The 20787-nt window shown below is 40.9% G+C and overlaps 1 protein-coding gene across 2 annotated transcripts in view; it reads left to right on the top strand.

Moving 5' to 3' along the window:
* Window positions 1-20787, top strand: part of ANKRD52 (ankyrin repeat domain 52) — a 77225-nt gene that overhangs the window by 13618 nt on the left and 42820 nt on the right. For both annotated transcript variants that reach the window (XM_058172820.1, XM_058172821.1), the window contains exons 3-11: window positions 121-199; window positions 1764-1834; window positions 5444-5644; window positions 7616-7703; window positions 13047-13189; window positions 18402-18614; window positions 18736-18814; window positions 19546-19660; window positions 20496-20578. In XM_058172820.1, coding sequence (XP_058028803.1) covers window positions 121-199; window positions 1764-1834; window positions 5444-5644; window positions 7616-7703; window positions 13047-13189; window positions 18402-18614; window positions 18736-18814; window positions 19546-19660; window positions 20496-20578 — 1072 coding nt within the window. The remainder of the gene's footprint in view (window positions 1-120; window positions 200-1763; window positions 1835-5443; window positions 5645-7615; window positions 7704-13046; window positions 13190-18401; window positions 18615-18735; window positions 18815-19545; window positions 19661-20495; window positions 20579-20787) is intronic.

The following is a 20787-nucleotide window of genomic DNA, read 5'->3' as shown; positions in this document are numbered from 1 at the left end:
GGACCAGTCAGAATTTTTACTACCGGTTCTCCGAACTACTCAAAATTTCCACTACCGGTTTTCCAGAACCAGTCAGAATCTATATATACATATACTGATTATTTTGTTTCCCCAAATCAGGACCAAGAGAGACGAACCCCTTTGCACGCAGCTGCATACTTAGGGGACACCTCTATAGTTGAACTCCTAATACTATCAGGTAAGGATGGGGAAATGGTCCCATTTTTTAAATTTTATTTTGGACATGCTTATTTTATCATTGGCCAAACTGTCAGGGATTTAATATTGGAGTGGTAATCAAGTTTCTATAGAGTCCTATTGTTGGCTTTGAGTAGGGGAGATCCAGATGCAGACTTCTGCAAAGCCTCTGGCAATCTTTTAAAAACAGGAAGTATAACTATCTATGACTTGGATGGTCACAAAGAACAAATGAGAGAGCTCATAAGCATCATCATGCTTTCTACCTTAAAAGTGCTGTAGCTAGCAGATTGCCGTTAGTAATATTCTTATTGCTAGTCATGATTCTCAAGCAGCGGAGATTTATGGAAATGTTCTCATTCTGTTCAGTGAAGCTATTTTAAAACTGACAGCCCTGTATACTGTAACTCTTCCTGTGTAGGTTGCAGGGCTGAATTAGCCTTCTGGACAGCAGAGCCAACACAGATGGTTTTTGATCCATGTGCTAAATCTTTCCAAATTAACAGCCATAAAAAACACTGGTTCATGATAACCTAAAGCAAGCGATAGTCTTTGAAGACTGCCAGCAACATTTCCCACATCATTTTTTCTCTTTTTAAAAAAATCTGCATGAAGATTGGAATGAGCTTTGATCCTTTCAGTCCCTTTATTAGGCTGATTAGGCATCAGTAACTTTTCTAGTTACTGATGCTTACTGAATGTCAAGACTCTAGAAAGAGTACAGAAAAGAGCAACAAACATAATTAGGGGGCTAGAGGCTAAAACAATTGAACAGTTGCAGGAATTGGGTTTGTCCAGTCTAGCGAAAAGAAGAGCTAGAAGTGACATGATAGCAGTGTTCTAATATTTGAGGGGCTGCCACAAAAAAGAGGGGGGGGGTCAACTTATTTTCCAAGGCATCAGAAGGCAAGACAAGAAACAATGGATGGAAACTAATCAAGGAGAGAAGCAACCTGGAACCAAAAGAAATTTCTGTCAGTGAGAACAATTAACCAGTGGAACACTGAAGTTCTGAAGTTGTGAGTGCTTCATCACTGGAGACTTTTAAGAAGAGACTGCACAGCCACTTGTCTGGAATGGAATAGGGTTTCCTGCTTGAGCAGGGGATTGGACTAGAAGACCTCCAGGGTCCCTTCCAACTCTATTATTCTGTAAGAGGAATTGTGTGGAAATCTATGGAAGTTAATTCTGGAGATTACATCTTTTTCAGATGTGATTCACAACCCCTCCCCCCCGATTTTTGAAATAAATGGCCCTGATTTAGCATATAGAATGTTTGGCAGGTAATGGGACAATTGTTTTAATTTTCAACCACATTTTTTGAAGACAAGGGATGCCTCTTAAATGCAGTACTAATGTTCTTATTAATCAGTTGGCAGTTTCCTTGGGAAATAGCTGTTTGTTAAATAAGCACTGGGATTAAAAATTAAAAATGGTCTTATTGTTAAGATGAAAGTCTAAGGAATGCCTTGCTATTCAACCAGTTTAATATAGTGTTTGTTTTCTTCTCTTAATGAATCATGCTTGAGAGAACTTGCTTCATCCTTTTTCTTTTCTTTGGATAGGTGCTAACGTCAATGCAAAGGACACTCTTTGGCTAACCCCGTTACACCGTGCTGCGGCTTCTCGTAATGAGGTAAATGTCAGGTCTTTCACAGGGTGCTATAGCCAGGCTGCTAGTAAAGCCACAAAGTAAATTCCAGACACTGAACATAATAAACTGCCGTGTTTAGGGCCAAGTTCGTTTCCCCTCTTGGTCTTTTTCTTCTTCGTTGTACTAAATATTTTGAGAATCTTGTAGAACAGTCTTTATCTCCTTGGACACATTGGGTAGCAACACCTTTTTGGACAGTAGAGTTGAAAGAACTGCAAAAAGGCTTGCAGGCTGTTACTAGCAGTACATTTTCCCATGGGACAAAGGTGTGAGGCAGGAGTATAATGGTGATTGCCTTGCAGTGGCTCGTTCCTGAACATTCTTCTTTACTGAGGAAGCCTTGTGTCTGCACTATATGAAATGTAAAAGAAGATCTACTGGTTTGTTGTATCAATTTATATACTGCCCAATCACAAATTCTATGTGGCTTATACAGTTAAAACAACAACAACAAAAAACCTTCCTTTAAAATATTAGCAACACTGTGATTAAAAAATCATACCTTTCAAACACCCTAATATATATATATATAGTGTGTGTGTGTGTGTGTGTGTTATTATCAGGGGATGTCTTATTTTGGGAAAAACGGTATATATATATATATATGTATGATAATAAGCCCAGTTGGGCTTTCGAGTAAATGGCAATAAGACCAAGCGCTTATTTCAGGGTTCAAAAAAATACAAGAGACAGTCTTATTTTCGGGAAAACACGGTGCACGCTCACACACATACATATCCATACATGCACATATATAAAAACAAGGTCCAAAACCAAAATAACAAATGCCTAATTAGAGCAGTAAGGGTAGCAAAGCGACAGAACTCCTCCGCCCCTCATTGTGTCTGCAGACAACTTTCTGGTGGCCTTGTTTCAGGTGACACACAATTTTGGATAAAGGGATTTTGGAGAACCCCCCTACAAAGCCATCCAGAAAAAAATTGCTGAGCATCTATCAAAGTATCTCAAATTCATTCTCAATTGGACATGGGCCTTGTTGTAAATCCTGAGGGGATGCCCGGTATAGTCTTACCTTGCTATCTGGGAATGGTTTCAACCAGTTGAGTCTGAGGAAGTGTATAGGATCCTTACGACTGTGAGCTTAGCCACCTGTTCCTATGATCCATACCCATCCTGTCTTATCTAAAGCTGCCTTTGGGATGTTGTGTGAGTGAATTCTACAGGTAGACAATTCTTCCTTGAGTGAGGAGATTATTCTTCTGGTTCTTAAGGAGGGGCTAGTCTGCCCCTCCTCAAGAAACCCTCGCTGGATCTCATCATACCGGACAGTTTTCTAAGAAGGGAAGGTGATTAAGGTAGTTGCATTGCAGCTACAGAGACCTGTGGATGGAGAGTAATATATGGAGCCCTTTCAGTCAGGATTCAGGCCTGGTACAGGATGAAAATGCCATTGGTGACATTTTTAGGGGATCTCTGGCAAGAGTGGGACAAGTGTTGTGTATCTGTCCTTGCTGTGCTTGACTTCTCAATGGCTTTCAGTATCATCAACCGTGGTATCCTTCTGGTTTGAATCTATGAATTGGGGGTGGGTGGCACTGAACTGTGCAAGTTCTGCTCCTTTCACTGAGGTCAATAGCAGTCAGCATTGATTGGGGTTGAGAGATTTTGTGCTTGGCCTACTGTAAGAACTGCTGCTGGGTTTGGTGTTCTCTCTCTCCTATTTAATACGTGCGTGAAACCATTGAATGAGATCATCTATTATCATGGGGTAAATTGCTGTCAGTACATTGATGATCCCCAATTATATGTTTTCTCTCTTGGAGAATTAGGCCATACTGTTGATATCCTACCTCAGTCCAAGAGCCTGCAGGGGTCTGGATGGGAAACAACAGGCTGTAGCTGAACGCTTTGGGTTTGGGAGTCTTCTATTTCTGGGACTTTTCCCATGTTTGAGACTGGATGGGGTTGCACTTTCCCTAGCAGACCCAGTGTGCAATCTGTGGGTCCTCCTGGACTCATGATTCCTGTTCAAGTATTGTGCGCCTTTGCGCCCGTTCCTGAACTGGAGGCTCTTCTCGCAATCACTCTTGCCCTGATTACCTCCCAGGTGGACTGTTGCAATACGCTTTTTATGGGGCTGTCTTGAAGAGTATTTGGAAGCTTCAGTTGGTAAAAAATGTGGTGGTGCAGGCAGTTATGTGTGCCCTAGATTGGCTCACATGATGCTTCTACTCCACAAACTGCATTGTTTGCCAGTTTGCTTCTGGATCCAATTGAAAGTGCAAGTTTTTACTGTTAATTGGGACTGCGCTCTTCCCAATTACATGTGCCTATCCCTTCCGTCCTGCAAAAGGGGTATCTTGCAGATCCCAAGATACCTATTAAGAAGTTATATTTTGGGGGGGGGGACTCTGGATGCACCCTGTGGAAGATCATTCCTCTTAAGGTGAGATTGACTCCCATCTCTGCCAACCTTCCGAAGGTCTCTCAAGACAAGGTTATGTCAGCAGGCTTGGGGATCTCAGGTAAACGGAGAACTGGCGAGATGGCTACCCAGTGTTTAATATTGAAGATGCTCCCTCCTAGTCTTTTAAAATAATGTTTCTTACTATGAAATTATTTTTACCGTTTGTATCTTTGACAGTCTGTTTTTATTGTACTCTGCCTGGAGTCATGTTCATGAAACAGGAATCTATGTAGATGAAAAGAATGAATAAATCAACCAAATAGAAGCCAATGAGATTTAACTAACTTAGTATGAACCTAGCTGTCTGCAACGTAATCTGAAGCAGGGGTGAAGCGATGGCGGCGGGTGGTTCGGAGAACCTGTAGCAAAAATCCCTCCCCCACCCACCCATGCCCACCCAATTGCCTGGTCGCCTGCTTGCCGCTTCTTTTAAAAAATGCTTTTAAAAGGTAAAAAAAGTGGCTCTGACGAGCACAGCTGAGCCACACAATTGTCAGAACTGGGTTTTTTGTTTACTTTTAAAAGCGTTTTTTTACAACCTATTCATTTCTGCTCCTAAAAGTAAAAAAAAAAAAAGGTTTGTGCGCCACAGCTGTTTCTGCTTACCCCATGCCTCCTTTTGGCATGCACTGCATGTGCGCACACCTCACATTTGGTGTGTGATGCACACTGCACATGCGCGCATGTGGCACACAATGCGCATGTGCAGCCAGCGAACTGGTAGTAAATTGGTTCAGATTTCACCACTGATCTGCAGGTTTTGTTAATTGGGGTTTCACTATGCTAATAATCCATGCCTCCAAATAGGAGATTGAAGCATTAATTATTCTTTGTGAAACTGCCCAAAATTTCAGGATATCTGAGAATTTAGGGAGAGATACTTTTAAGATAATTGAGCCTGTTTTTAAGGCTACTGTATTGCCCTATAAAGTTGCTCACTGTCCTTTCTTGGAATTGCTAGATCGCTCTAAATTGTAGCATCTTATCTCTTCTCGGTACCTTCCGTATTATATTCCCTATTCTCTCAGGTTTTACAGACTTAGTTTATATTAAACTCCTCCTGTTCATAACACAGTGCTATCTTCTCACTTGTTAGTACTTACTTTTTTTGTAATAGTACTTTGTCCAGACTTAAAAGCTGTCTTATGTTCTTCCCTTGGCAGAAAGCACTTAACCTCCTCCTAAAGCACTCAGCAGACATCAATGCTCGTGACAAGTATTGGCAAACACCACTGCATGTTGCTGCTGCCAACAGAGCTACCAAGTGTGCTGAGACCATCATCCCGCTGCTTAGTAATGTTAATGTGGCAGACCGCACTGGCCGCACAGCACTGCACCATGCTGTACACAGTGGGCACCTTGAGGTAAGGGATGTCTTCGTCCTTCCAGAGACATTTATGCATGACTTCTCCATGGGGTAGAGATGAGGTATAAGGGAGCAATGAGGGACATTTGTTTTGCTGCAAAGAATATTTTCCCCATAGAAAAGCCACTCAGAGTCTTTTGTTAGCCAAACAAACAAATAGTTACACTCAAACTCACATAATAGAGTCTCCAGCTACTATGGTTAATGAGGGGTCCTTGGCACTCTCTGAGCTTAGTTGTTTTCTTGCAGATGTTTCATTACCCAAAATAGGTAACAGCATCAGTGCTAGGAGTAGCGCTGATGATGTTACCTGGTTTGGGTAAAGAAATGTCTGCAACAATATAGCCAAGCTCAGAGAACATCCAGGACCCCTAATTTCAACACTGAGCTAAAATATTCCCCTATATTAGCAATAGCACTTACATAGCACTTCAGAGTGCTTTCCAGCCCTCTCTAAGCGGTTTACAGAGTCAGCACATTGCCCCCAACAATCTGGGTCCACATTTTACCGAAGTCAGAAGGAAAAAAGGCTGAGTCAACCTTGAGCCTGGTGAGATTCAATCTGCCAAACTGCTGGCAGCCGGTGATCAGCAGAAGTAGCCTGCAATACTGCACTCTAACCACTGCACCACCGCAACTCATATTGGTGCTATGGTTAAGGCAAAGCCCTTTGGAACAGTCCTTCATGGCAGTAGATTTGAAGTAAAGAAAGAAAATGAGGAGAAAATATGTATCTTTTCCCCCCCCTGGATTTCAACTATTATAATATTTTATTTTATTTTATTTTATTTTATTTTATTTTATTTTATTATTTTATTTTATTTTATTATTTTATTTTATTTTATTTTATTTTATTTTATTTTATTTTATTTTATTTTATTTTAAAACTGCCCATCTCCCTCACAGAGCATCCCTGGACAGTGTGCAAATAGTTCTTCCTGCTGCCTTTCTGCTGCTTTTCCATGTTAGAAACATAGACAATGTTGCGTATGATGTGAATGAAGCTTTGGCTTTTAGGATACTGTAACAGTTGGACAGAATTCTTTGCTCTTCTAGCAGTAAAGTATTTTCTCTGTCCTCAACTTTTAAGCTAGTAGATATGAGACTATTGGAGAATCATTAGGGCTTGAAGGGGTTGAGTTTCTTTTTGTGTAAAGAACACATCGGGTGAAATGTTTCTGGCTGAACCAGTAGTAATAAAAGCTACCAGTGCGGGTGAACCGGTAGTAAAAAAAAAAAAGCTACTGGTTTGTTTTTGTCAAAACCAGTATTTCCGACGATCAGCTATGCTGCGCGATTTCTATTCATTAGAAAGCAGGAATTCCTGCTTTCTAGCAAATCTAAATTGTGCGGCACAGCTGTCCCCCCTCCACCCCTGTTCTACTTATCTTCAAACGGCTCCTTTTTCCATGCGAAGCACGCATTTGGCACGCACTGCACATGTGCGCACAGCATGCATTTGGCGCACAGTGCACATGGGTGCTCAGCGTGCATTTGGTATGCAGTACGCATGCGCGGGCAGTGAACTGGTGGCAACCTGCGGAGGATTTCATCACTGGAACACAGTGTGTGAAACAAACAATTGGATACATGTGAACTTGTTTTTTCAGAACGTACATCAGAGTATAACTAACATAGAAATAACATACTGATGCATGATTCATTAATTAATATAAATAATAACATAATTCAACAGCCGTAGGCTATTTTGTCTTCCATAGCAAAGTTTAACACACAAAGAGGTAGTATTTGATTTGCAGGCAAGGCAAGGTTTTGTTTTATAATAAGAATGGACTTTCAGATTATCCGTATCTGGATTTCATTGTTCCATTTCCTTGTGAAGCACAGATCCTGCATTTACATACATAAAGTGAGCTGTAGCATCCATAGGGGCAAGTGGCAGGGAACACCTTGTGTTTTTATTTTAGATTATTTAGATTATTTAATTTAATGTCTGTCTTCTTTCTAGATGGTAAACTTGCTCTTAAATAGAGGGGCCAATCTGAGCACATGTGACAAGAAGGAGAGACAGCCAATACATTGGGCAGCCTTTCTGGGTAAGTCCCCCTCCCACCTTTTGCATATCCCATCTATTATGCTTGATAGATTTGATATGTAGGTCTTTCAGAGAAACTATATATATTTGCCTAGTAAGAACAAAGGATACTCAATAGTAGTGAGCCAGCGGTAGTACATTGCTGTTGGCATACAGCTATTCCTCCTCCCCCATTTTGTTTATTAACATTTCTATATATTGCTGTACCTCAAACAATTGATTAACATTAATAAGATCCAGAAACCAGTCAGGAATCTCTAAATAATGGTAACAAGTCAAAATCTTTATGAAATGCTTCCATCTTGACAGCCTTCTTAAATGGGAGGGTGCTGTCTGAATGACTGGGGTGATGCTGTTTGTTTCAAAGGAGTTTGGCCTCTGTAGATAGGTGTTCCACCTCCTAACTCACCTATCCTTCACCTACCACAAATGGCACACCAGCTGAAGGTAGGCAAAGGCTTCTCAAGTTGTGAGTCCAGAAGAATCCCTGCTCTGTTCCTTTGGGGGGCAGTGCAACCCCATCTAGAGTCAGAACTGGACCTGGCAGAGAACAAGGGTTTTGGACCAACAAGATCTCCTTCGGTCAAGACTTACACTACATCTCTGGTTCGGCCAGTGGGGAGGCATATATCTAATGCATACTAATGATACCTCACTCAAACTAACTGTTGTGACCCAGGCCCAAGTAGGTAGTAGGAAACTCCGTCAGTGAAAAAACATACAAACTTTTATTTGAACAGCTGAGAATTATTTCATTCCCAGCGTAATCCAACTAAATTAAAGTAAATCTCCCCCCCCCAACACAAATTTCTCAGTCCTATAGCAAACCTATAGCAAACTTTGGCAAATTGCCAAAGGCCTTTCTTGGCAAATGTTCAGAAGTCACAAAAATAAATGCAAGAAGACGATGAAGCTACCAACATTGTTTTCTGACAAAGCCCAAACGCCATTGCTGGCCTGTTTTAAGCCTTATGGGGAGGGCCAATCATCTCTTGGCCCTACTCCCGAGTTGTCCTCTCTGCTTGAGCTGCTCTTGCCTTCTGGCAGCTCTTCTCATGCGTGCATTAGGAACAGGTTCCTTCTGTTCCTTTGCCTCACTACTATCAGTCTCTGGAGGTTCTGGAGTCCGCACCTCACTCCCTGATGGCCCTGGCCTCACCTCAGCCTCATCGCTGTCCGACTCTGTTGCCAGCTCCGCAGGCTGCTGGTGGACCATAACACTAACTGATGATTTCACCCACGGATTTCACATAGATGGCATAAATGCTAGTGCAGGGGTTCTCAATCCCTGGGCTGCAACCTGGTACCAGGCCGTGGCCCATTGGGAACCAGGCCATGCAAGTGGCAGATGAGCATATGAAACTCCATTTGTACAAGCAGTGGGCATGCGGACTCAGCTCCATTTGCACAATGGTTCCTGCCACTTGTACAAATGGAACTTTGTACGTGAGTCCGTTTGCTGCTTGCGTGGAACCATCCCTCTCTCCCCCACCACTGCTGTCGTCACCACTACCAATCCACAGAGCCAGAAAAGTTGGGGACCATTGCACTAGTGTGGGTGTTAGCAACACGCGACTCCAGAGCAACAGAGGGATGAAAGAGCTGTTGGCTCTTTGAATGTTTAAGGTTACAGACCCCTGCACTAATGGTAAGAGAACCAAAGACTCTGGGACCACCCAGGAGTAACCACAGGCCAGTTCTTCCTCCTTCCACATGCGTGCTGGTATTATGCAAAATTATCTTCCCAGAAAAGGTTAATGGGAGATACATTGGTAGGAGCAGAGATCCAAAGCAGAACCAGGGTGGCCCACATAGGCAGGAACCCAGTGAATCTGCCTCATATCAGAACAATAATCCCAATTAAGTAACTCTGACTGCCACTTTGTGTCCCACCAGAGACAGAATTACCTCAGAGGAATCTGTTTTACCTTCAGCAAGGTGTAGAAAGTCACACTAAAGTAAGTGGCAGCTGTTACTGCTGTTGCTGCTGCTTTTTACCCTATCCATCTTTTAATTCCTATCACCTGCTGATTTCATTACTCTTGCCACATTCAGTCAGCAATCAGTAATGAATTACATAATCCCCACCAGTTAGATGGAATTTAATTCTATGCAGAGGCATTAAGATAACATTAGCATCTGTTAAACTGTTATTTCCCCAGTAATCTCTTTTTATACTTCAGCTGAGAAGCAAAAATTTGGGATAGAAAAAGTTGCCCTTTTTTAATGTCAGGGAACAAACTTGTCTTTTGTATTGTAATTTCTTATTGGAAGCAAACTCCACATCTCATAGAGTTTCAAATAAATTGAAAGTTGGGTATCAAATTAAAGTACCTTTCCCTCATGAACTTGTCTCCCTCTTGAGACCTTTGCTTCATGTGCATATGTTTATGAGCATACGTAATACCTGTCCATCTCCTATTACAGGTTTTCTATGTTTATTCAATGAAATTATTTCATTCTGCAGCAGTAATAGGTGGCATTAATCTTGCTCTGTTTAGCAAGATATTTATTAGATTTGTATGCCACCCATCTCATCTAGAGGTGACTGCTATAACAAATGCTATATGCCAGTGATTGCTAACCTTTTTGCCATCCCATGCAGGGGGGGGTGCACGGGGCTCACGCATGCACGTGGCCACACCCATAATTCTATGTACCCTGTGCATGCACACACAACACCCGCCCCGCTCCTGGCACGTGATGGCCCAGTAGGCCCGTTTTTCTCTCTCACCTGGCTCCAGAGCCTCTCTATGAGTCTGGGGAGGGTGAAAACTGCCTTTCTCACCCTCCCGGAGGCTCTAGAGAGGCTCTGGAGACTGAGGTCAGCAAAAAATGTCAATTCCTGTCCAACCGGAAGTTGGTAAATGGGCCGTTTCTGCCCTTCGGAAGGCCTCCAGCGGGGTGGGAAAGGCAGTTTTTGCCCTCCCCAGACTCATAGAGAGGCTCTGGAGCCAGGTGAGAGAGAAAAACGGGCCTTCCCCATCACCACCCAAGCCCTCTGGAGGCAGGAAATAGCCTGTTTCCCTACTTCTGGTGGGCCCAGAAGGCCCAAAAATCAGACCTGAGCTCACGTGCCCAGTGATATGGCTACGCGTGCCATAGGTTCGCCATCACGACTATATGCTATAGAGATGCTATACTATCACAGACCACAGCCTTTTTTCCCAGAGGCAGTTTCCATAAATGTATTGCAGAAATTTGTGTTACTTGATGTTTTCACTCTTTATGTCCCATGACATTCTTTTAGAATTTTGCTTTATTTACTTCTACCTTGTTTTCTTACTATTTTATTATAGTTGGGACTAAAGAGACATCCCTAATAGAAAATATACAATGATTCTCCCTATCTGTCACATATATGTTATATCTTTCTTAAGTAATTAAGACTTAAGGCTTAGCTTAATTCAAAACATTCACCTTTTATAGTCTAGTTATCTTATACACAGCTTTGGTTACTAAAAATAGACTAACAATGCAATTTGGAGGTGAGTAGAAAAATGTGCTTTTTAAACCCAACGGATGAATAAACTGGGTACATAATGAAGTATATCTTTAAAAATATTCTTTAAACAAGGATATTCTCTTTTCAGCTGTGCATTTATTTCATATATGAGGCTTCTGAGTTTGAGCAGAAAACATCAGGTTTTCGAGTCACAATCAAAGACAGATTAAACCAGCACACTTACTTCTTAAATTATTACACTTACAAACCTTTGATCATGACACCTTTTTGAACTTTCAACTACCAATATTTGGTTGGATGGAATTGACTGTCAGAAAGGAAAAAAAATAGTAAGAGAGACTGTAACAGATGTGTGTACTTTGTGCAACAGACAAAATCTAATTTGCATGATGAATGCAGCCGACTGGAGCTAAATTAATCCACTTGGCCTTTGGGAAAACTACATTTTCTAGTTACTCAGTCTGAGTGGGAGTAGCTCTACTGACTTTGTGCAAAGTAACATTGAACTTAATAAGCATTTCCTCATACACACAGCACTTACACACTGAACCTATGCATTTCCACACACATGTACACACACCACACACATACAACTTTTAAAACAAATAAAACACCAGAACTAAAAAAAATATAGATTCTTTGAAGCTAACCAATATCTTTTATGTGGAATAAATCAAAAGAAGATGAAATATGAATGCTGTAAACATATTAAATGCAGGATGCTAAAGTTGGACCGTAATTATGCTTCCAGAAATGCTAATGCTGCTTAAATTCTTGTCTTGATTAAAATTCTTGTCTTGATTAAAAGAGAGGCATTGGGCTGCTCGAAAACATGTTGCTATTCTTTGGAGGACAACTGACTCCGTCCACCAATTAAATAGTTTGAATATTGTTGCCATTAAAATAATTAGGTTTTAACTCCAAGTATTATTGATCCTCATTTAATGTTGCACTGTGATTAATAGTATAGCAGGAATTCATGCTAAAGCAGACTCTTATTGGGGGGCGGAGGGTAGAGAATTTACACCCCTGCATTATACTCATAGTCTCCTATTCTATACTGCTTGAATAATTTTATAATAATGTACTTGGAATCCAAATCCTGGCTTCTCTTGCATTCTGTATCATGCTCCACATAAGACAAATGGAAAAAATCCTTCTTACCTAGAATCTTTCATGATAAAATAAACTCCCGAATCTTGCAAAATAGAATAGAATAGAATTTTGTATTGGCCAAGTGTGATTGGACACACAAGGAATTTGTCTTGGTGCATATGCTCACATTATACATAAAGTATACCTTCATCAAGGTACAACACTTATAACACTTAATGATAGTCATAGGGTACAAATTTAACACTTAATGATACAACACTTAATGATAGTCATGGGTTACAATTAAGCAATCAGGAAACAGTCAATTACAGTATAAATCGTAAGGATACAAGCAACAAAGTTACAGTAATAAGTGGAAGGAGATGGGTGATGGGAATGATGAAAAGATTAATAGTAGTGCAGATTTAGTAAATAGTTTGACAGTGTTGAGGGAATTATTTGTTTAGCAGAGTGATGGTGTTTGGGAAGAAACTGTTCTTGTGTCTAGTTGTTCAGTTGTACAATGCTCTATAGCGTTGGTTTGAGGGTAGGAGTTGAAACAGTTTATGACCAGGATGTGAGGAGTCTGTAAATATTTTCACAGCCCTCTTTTTGATTTGTGCAGTATACACGAAGTATATAATAAAAATATTATATGATCATTTATTCATAAGATTTGAGTCATCCTTTCAGACTCTTTTCTTATCTAGAATATTGTAAGCCCATTTGCTATAGCGTGGAAGCATTTGAATGGTTTCAGTCTTTTGCATTGTCTTTTCTTAGGGCATTTGGAAGTCTTGAAGCTACTGGTAGCCCGTGGAGCTGACATCACGTGCAAAGACAAAAAGGGTTACACACTGCTGCACACAGCAGCAGCCAGCGGCCAGATTGAAGTTGTGAAACATCTGCTGAGGCTTGGAGTTGAGGCAAGTGTGATGATACTACCAGTTTTAGCGCATGCCTGGTTGCTTTGTACTGTGCCTATCCTCTTTTCAGGCTTGTTCCCTTCAGATGTGCACGCGTATACTTTCCGGCAAATTAGGGTTACTGTAATGATACACATGTGAGTTTATATTAAGCTCATGAGTCAATTTTGTATGCTGCTTGTTTTAAGTAACAGGTAGTCCTTGGGTTACTACAGCTCATTCAGTGACTTGGGAGTCATGCCGAACGAGGGGCACTTATAATGTGTCTTGGGGAATTCTGGCTGTCACACTGTTCCTGTAATCATGTGAGCACAATTTCTGGCATTCCCTGCTAACCTTCCGTGAACAAAGTCAATAAGAAAGGTGGCAGGAAGTTGGAAGTTGCAGTCACATGAGCTCCTTGCTGAACTTTTGCAACCCAAACGCTTGTCACTAGGTGACATGGTCATTAGGGCTTAGAGCCAGGGTACTTACGGGACCGCCTGCTGTTACCGAATACCTCCCACCGACCTGTACGCTCGCACAGAGAGGGACTCCTTAGGGTGCCGTCCGCCAAGCAATGTCGGCTGGCGGCCCCCAGGGGGAGGGCCTTCTCTGTAGGGGCTCCCACCCTTTGGAACAAACTTCCCCCTGGACTTCGACAATTGCCGGACCTTCGGACTTTCCGCCGAGAGTTGAAGACCTATTTGTTTGTTCGCGCAGGACTGGCATAGGATTTTAATAGGATTTTAATTAGTTTTAACGTTTTAATATTTTATAAATTGGGGTTTTATTTTTAATTGTTTTAATTCGGCCATTTGTATAATAAGTTTTTTAATCATGTTTTTATGTGTATTTTGCTGTTGTTTTTTATTATGGCTGTAAACCGCCCTGAGTCCTTCGGGAGAAGGGCGGTATAAAAATTTAATAAATAAAAATGTGATGTTATGCTTTACAACTGCATCTCTTAGCAATAGCAATTTCCAGTCCCAAATGCTACCTGTAGCGTTTAAAAATTGAGAGTAGCTGTCAAGAGGAAATATTTTCATCTAAGTTAAGATGCAATATACAGATTTTATAAGCATTACAGCTTTTCAGATACAGTAATGCAAATCAAGGGAGATTTATAGTATTATCCTATATACAACTTTAAAGGAAGACCTTATGAATTCAGCGGAACTTCCTAAAAACGGGATTTTACTTGATTTAAGCAAAGTACAACGAATATTAGCTGAAGTTTGAAGATTAAGACAGGGTTTTCTTAATGGAGTTGTTGAGAATGTAGGTTGCAGGAATAGCCATTAATGGTTCTTGATTATATACAGAGTCTTTTTACCCAGTTCCTCCCTCTGAGAGAGATTAAAAATTCTTTTAAAATCAAGGGGGAAACTGGGCAACAACTGGAACTGGGTGATCACGTGGCGCAAGATGAGAGCACCAAAATCTGGAATGGCAGAATATTTTTTCTCTGGGAGAAAGTGACAATAGAACTAAAAACCACCCACAAATAGCAGCTTCTGAATTATTTTTAAATCACAAAGAAACTGGAGAATTCCAGGAAGTTAAGGGCCCTGCTATTTCCATAGAAATAGATAATATATCTAGCCAGGAAATTGTGCTAAGTCTTGATCTCTGCGTAATAACCAATTCTCTTTATGTAAGTTAGAGAATTAAGGGTAATAGCATCTATTCATTCTTCAGACACTGTTCAAGAAGAATTTTTTTTCTTTAGGATCCCCTTGTAATAAGAATAAAAAGAGGAATGCTATGAAACATTTCTTGCCTTTGCTTGGATAAAGACTCTTAGTTTGTAGCCGAACAGCTGTTCTGTCTTATTTATTTATTTATTTATTTATTTATTAAATTTGTATACCGCCCTTCTCCCAAAGGACTCAGGGCGGTTCACAGCCAAGTAAAATAGACAATATATAAATACAGTTAAAATACAGTTAACCATTGTATTGAACCATTGTATTTTCTTGTCAATCATGATCCGGACAGTTCTGAAATTTAATCTTTGACATAACTCTAACTTTTTTTAAAAAAAGTTGGTTGGCTTATTGTCAAGATAAGATAGCCTGTCTTATCAATTTATCTCCCAAAGGAGGAGGAAAGGATGAACTTGCTAATCTCCATGCTTATATGCTGCCTGGTTGCTTTGTACTGTGCCTATCCTCTTTTCAGGCTTGTTCCCTTCAGATGTGCACGCGTATACTTTCCGGCAAATTAGGGTTACTGTAATGATACACATGTGAGTTTATATTAAGCTCATGAGTCAATTTTGTATGCTGCTTGTTTTAAGTAACAGGTAGTCCTTGGGTTACTACAGCTCATTCAGTGACTTGGGAGTCATGCCGAACGAGGGGCACTTATAATGTGTCTTGGGGAATTCTGGCTGTCACACTGTTCCTGTAATCATGTGAGCACAATTTCTGGCATTCCCTGCTAACCTTCCGTGAACAAAGTCAATAAGAAAGGTGGCAGGAAGTTGGAAGTTGCAGTCACATGAGCTCCTTGCTGAACTTTTGCAACCCAAACGCTTGTCACTAGGTGACATGGTCATTAGGGCTTAGAGCCAGGGTACTTACGGGACCGCCTGCTGTTACCGAATACCTCCCACCGACCTGTACGCTCGCACAGAGAGGGACTCCTTAGGGTGCCGTCCGCCAAGCAATGTCGGCTGGCGGCCCCCAGGGGGAGGGCCTTCTCTGTAGGGGCTCCCACCCTTTGGAACAAACTTCCCCCTGGACTTCGACAATTGCCGGACCTTCGGACTTTCCGCCGAGAGTTGAAGACCTATTTGTTTGTTCGCGCAGGACTGGCATAGGATTTTAATAGGATTTTAATAGGATTTTAATTAGTTTTAACGTTTTAATATTTTATAAATTGGGGTTTTATTTTTAATTGTTTTAATTCGGCCATTTGTATAATAAGTTTTTTAATCATGTTTTTATGTGTATTTTGCTGTTGTTTTTTATTATGGCTGTAAACCGCCCTGAGTCCTTCGGGAGAAGGGCGGTATAAAAATTTAATAAATAAAAATGTGATGTTATGCTTTACAACTGCATCTCTTAGCAATAGCAATTTCCAGTCCCAAATGCTACCTGTAGCGTTTAAAAATTGAGAGTAGCTGTCAAGAGGAAATATTTTCATCTAAGTTAAGATGCAATATACAGATTTTATAAGCATTACAGCTTTTCAGATACAGTAATGCAAATCAAGGGAGATTTATAGTATTATCCTATATACAACTTTAAAGGAAGACCTTATGAATTCAGCGGAACTTCCTAAAAACGGGATTTTACTTGATTTAAGCAAAGTACAACGAATATTAGCTGAAGTTTGAAGATTAAGACAGGGTTTTCTTAATGGAGTTGTTGAGAATGTAGGTTGCAGGAATAGCCATTAATGGTTCTTGATTATATACAGAGTCTTTTTACCCAGTTCCTCCCTCTGAGAGAGATTAAAAATTCTTTTAAAATCAAGGGGGAAACTGGGCAACAACTGGAACTGGGTGATCACGTGGCGCAAGATGAGAGCACCAAAATCTGGAATGGCAGAATATTTTTTCTCTGGGAGAAAGTGACAATAGAACTAAAAACCACCCACAAATAGCAGCTTCTGAATTATTTTTAAATCACAAAGAAACTGGAGAATTCCAGGAAGTTAAGGGCCCTGCTATTTCCATAGAAATAGATAATATATCTAGCCAGGAAATTGTGCTAAGTCTTGATCTCTGCGTAATAACCAATTCTCTTTATGTAAGTTAGAGAATTAAGGGTAATAGCATCTATTCATTCTTCAGACACTGTTCAAGAAGAATTTTTTTTCTTTAGGATCCCCTTGTAATAAGAATAAAAAGAGGAATGCTATGAAACATTTCTTGCCTTTGCTTGGATAAAGACTCTTAGTTTGTAGCCGAACAGCTGTTCTGTCTTATTTATTTATTTATTTATTTATTTATTAAATTTGTATACCGCCCTTCTCCCAAAGGACTCAGGGCGGTTCACAGCCAAGTAAAATAGACAATATATAAATACAGTTAAAATACAGTTAACCATTGTATTGAACCATTGTATTTTCTTGTCAATCATGATCCGGACAGTTCTGAAATTTAATCTTTGACATAACTCTAACTTTTTTTTTAAAAAAAAAGTTGGTTGGCTTATTGTCAAGATAAGATAGCCTGTCTTATCAATTTATCTCCCAAAAGGAGGGGAGGAAAGGATGAACTTGCTAATCTCCATGCTTATATGCTGCCTGGTCAGGAAACAAGAAGCAAGGCTGGGACTTTAACTAAAAATCCCATAAATTGCTTTTTTCAGTGCGGTTATAACTTTGAATGGTCACTAAATGGATTGTTGTAAGTTGAGGACTACCTGTAATGGTAAACTAAATAAGTACAGTGTATGTATATGTATATGTATATGTGTGTGTATAGATAGATAGATAGATAGATAGATAGATAGATAGATAGATAGATAGATAGATAGATAGATAGATAGATAGATAGTGTGTGTGTGTGTGTGTGTATGTATATATATAGCCTTATAAAGCCTTAGTAAGACTGCATCTAGAATATTGAATCCAATTTTGGTCACCACACTATAAAAAAGAAGTTGAGACTCCAGAAAGAGTGCAGAGAAGAGCAACAAAAATAATAAAGGGACTGGAGGCTATAACATATGAAGAACAGTTGCAGGAACTGGGCATGGCTAGTTTAGTGAAGAGAAGGACCAGGGGGACATGAAAGCAGTGTTCCAATATTTGAGCGGCTGCCACAGAGAGGAAGAGGTCAAGCTATTTTCTAAAGCACCAGAAGGGCAGACAAGGAATAATGGATGGAAACTTAACAAGAAGAGATTCAATCTGGAAATAAGGAGAATTTTTCTGGTAATGTGAACAATCAACCACTGGAACAGCTTGCCTTCAGAAGTTGTGGGAGCTTCATCACTGGAAGCTTTTAAGAAGAGATTGGACTGCCATTTGTCAGAAATGGTGTAGGGTCTCCTGCTTGGGTAGGGGAGGGGGTTGGACTAGATGACTTAAAAGGTCCCTTCCAACTCAATCTGTTAAGATTTCTTGGAGAGAAGACGAGCTTGAGTATAACGGGTTGGGCTGTCAGACAGCAACAGCATATGAATTCCCCACCCCCACCCCTTTTTGGCCAAACCCTGTACCCAACACAAAGTCTCAGCCTATTCAAATGCTACCTTCCTGTGTTTTCTTACAGATTGATGAACCAAATTCCTTTGGCAACACTGCACTTCACATTGCCTGTTACATGGGCCAGGATGCCGTGGCAAATGAACTGGTCAACTATGGCGCCAATGTCAATCAGCCCAATGAAAAGGGCTTTACCCCTCTGCACTTTGCTGCCGTCTCCACCAACGGAGCCCTGTGCCTGGAACTTCTTGTCAATAATGGAGCTGATGTGAACTTTCAGGTATGGCCAGATGTCCTGCATTGAATAAATAGGGCCACGGGGAAAACGAAAATGACTTAAGCATTCCTGGGGATAGCAAATGGACCTCCTTGTTGGCTGACTAAAGCTTTGATGTTTGCAGAGTAAAGAAGGGAAGAGTCCTTTGCACATGGCTGCCATTCATGGACGGTTTACACGGTCTCAGATTCTCATACAAAATGGTAAGTTGTCAGCTATTTCCTGTTAAGGAAAACCATCCTAATATTTTACAGTACTGTTTTTTCAGGCTGAGCTCTTACAAGACTGAAACATCATGTAAGTTTTGGGGATGCTGTTCAAGATTTCAGTTGTTTATTTGTTGACACTCATTGCCTTTAAAAAGTTACCAGTCCCTGAAGGTATTCGAACTTACTTGCATGTGTTACTTTCAGTATTTTTTTGGTCATTTTGAATTACAGCAACTTTGATTTCCTCCAGATTAATTTTCTCTTTATTGTTCTGAAAGTTAGGCACAAAGGGACATGTATGTAAAGTTATTAAACATTCACTCTCAGTGGATCCTACACTGAAGAGAGGGTTGAATTAGATGACTTCTATGATCACTTCCAACTCTTATGACTCAGTCAGTAATTTTGTATCATACCTGGGCATTTTATGTGCTGTGCACCATATCCGGCCCGTGGGTAATCCAGCCCAGCCCGTGGCAATGGGGTGTGTGTGTGTGTCAGGCATTGGCAGCATTGGTGGGGGGCAGGGCGGTGGTGCAAGGGCAGCGACAGGATAGCAGCCCTCCACAACAGATCACGTTTCTCATCTAGTCCCATGTAAAAACAAATCGCCTAACCCTGTTCTATCTGGTACATTCTGATCTCCTGGTGGCTACAGTGGAGTCACCTGTTGCCTCGGAGCGAATTGAAGAAAAAAATATTGATGCAGTCTGTTTGTTTCTCAGGCAGTGAGATTGACTGCGCTGACAAATATGGCAATACCCCCCTCCACGTTGCTGCTAGATATGGCCACGAGCTGCTAATTAGTACTTTGATGACGAATGGTGCTGACACTGCAAGGTGAGGGCATATTTCTTATCCGAATTAATGTTAAGGTCATAGATCTAGAATTCTGACTTTTTTTTTTTTTTTTACATTTATATCCCGCCCTTCTCCGAAGACTCAGGGCGGCTTACAGTGTGTAAGGCAATAGTCTCATTCTATTTGTATATTTACAAAGTCAACTTATTGGCCCCCCCCAACAATCTGGGTCCTCATTTTACCTGGAAGGCTGAGTCAACCTTGGACCTGGTGGGACTAGAACCTGCAGTAATTACAGGCAGCTGTGTTTTAATAACAGGCTTCTTACAGCCTGAGCCACACCGCGGCCCGATCATCAGGGCAGAAGAAACCACACTTACAATTGGCTTAAAGTAATGCTCAGCCAAATGTATACTCTGCTAATTAGCCACAACCAGGTTGAAATGTGAGATTATTGGACTCTATAGTAGAGTAGTGACAGTAGAGTATATCAACACATTGTTGAGGATGATGGTACTTTGGAATTGATGGCATGCAAGGTATTAATAGCAATAGCACTTAGATTTATATACTGCTTCTCAGTGTTTTACAGCCCTCTGAGCGGTTTACAGAGTCAGTATATGGTCCCCAACCATCTGGCTCCTCATTTTACCAACTTTGGAAAGATGGAGAGCTGAGTCAACCTTGAGCTGGTCAGGGTCGAATTGCTGCCAGCTGGTAGAATTAGTCTATAATTATTGCACTCTGACCACTGCACCACCAAGGCTCTAAATGAAGTCAGTGTGCCCATGTGGGGGTGGAGATCACTTTGTTCCTGCTCTGTTTGCAGCCTTGGCCTTCTGCCCTATCATGTTTTCATCTTTTATTCTTCCAGGCGTGGGATCCATGACATGTTCCCTCTGCACTTAGCTGTTCTCTTTGGATTCTCAGACTGTTGTCGTAAGCTACTTTCCTCAGGTAAGTTTTCCATTGGCCTGTGGGGGCTTGGTTCATGAGGAGACGGTTGTTTTTGTATATGTGGCTGAATTCAGAGCAAGCCAACTGTGTGAATGCTTAAAAAAATAGAGGAATTGTCTAAACATATTACCTAGTAGTTGGCAGATCTGAGGCATTTTTTAGCAAGAATCTAAATTCAAGGTGTAAGCCTGTGGCTTCAAGGCTGCCAC

This window comes from Ahaetulla prasina, chromosome 2 (assembly GCF_028640845.1).
Source record: "Ahaetulla prasina isolate Xishuangbanna chromosome 2, ASM2864084v1, whole genome shotgun sequence".
In the NCBI taxonomy this organism is placed as follows: Eukaryota; Metazoa; Chordata; class Lepidosauria; order Squamata; family Colubridae; genus Ahaetulla; species Ahaetulla prasina.
Note: the sequence above shows the minus strand (reverse complement) of the source record. Positions and strands in the feature narration are given on the sequence as shown.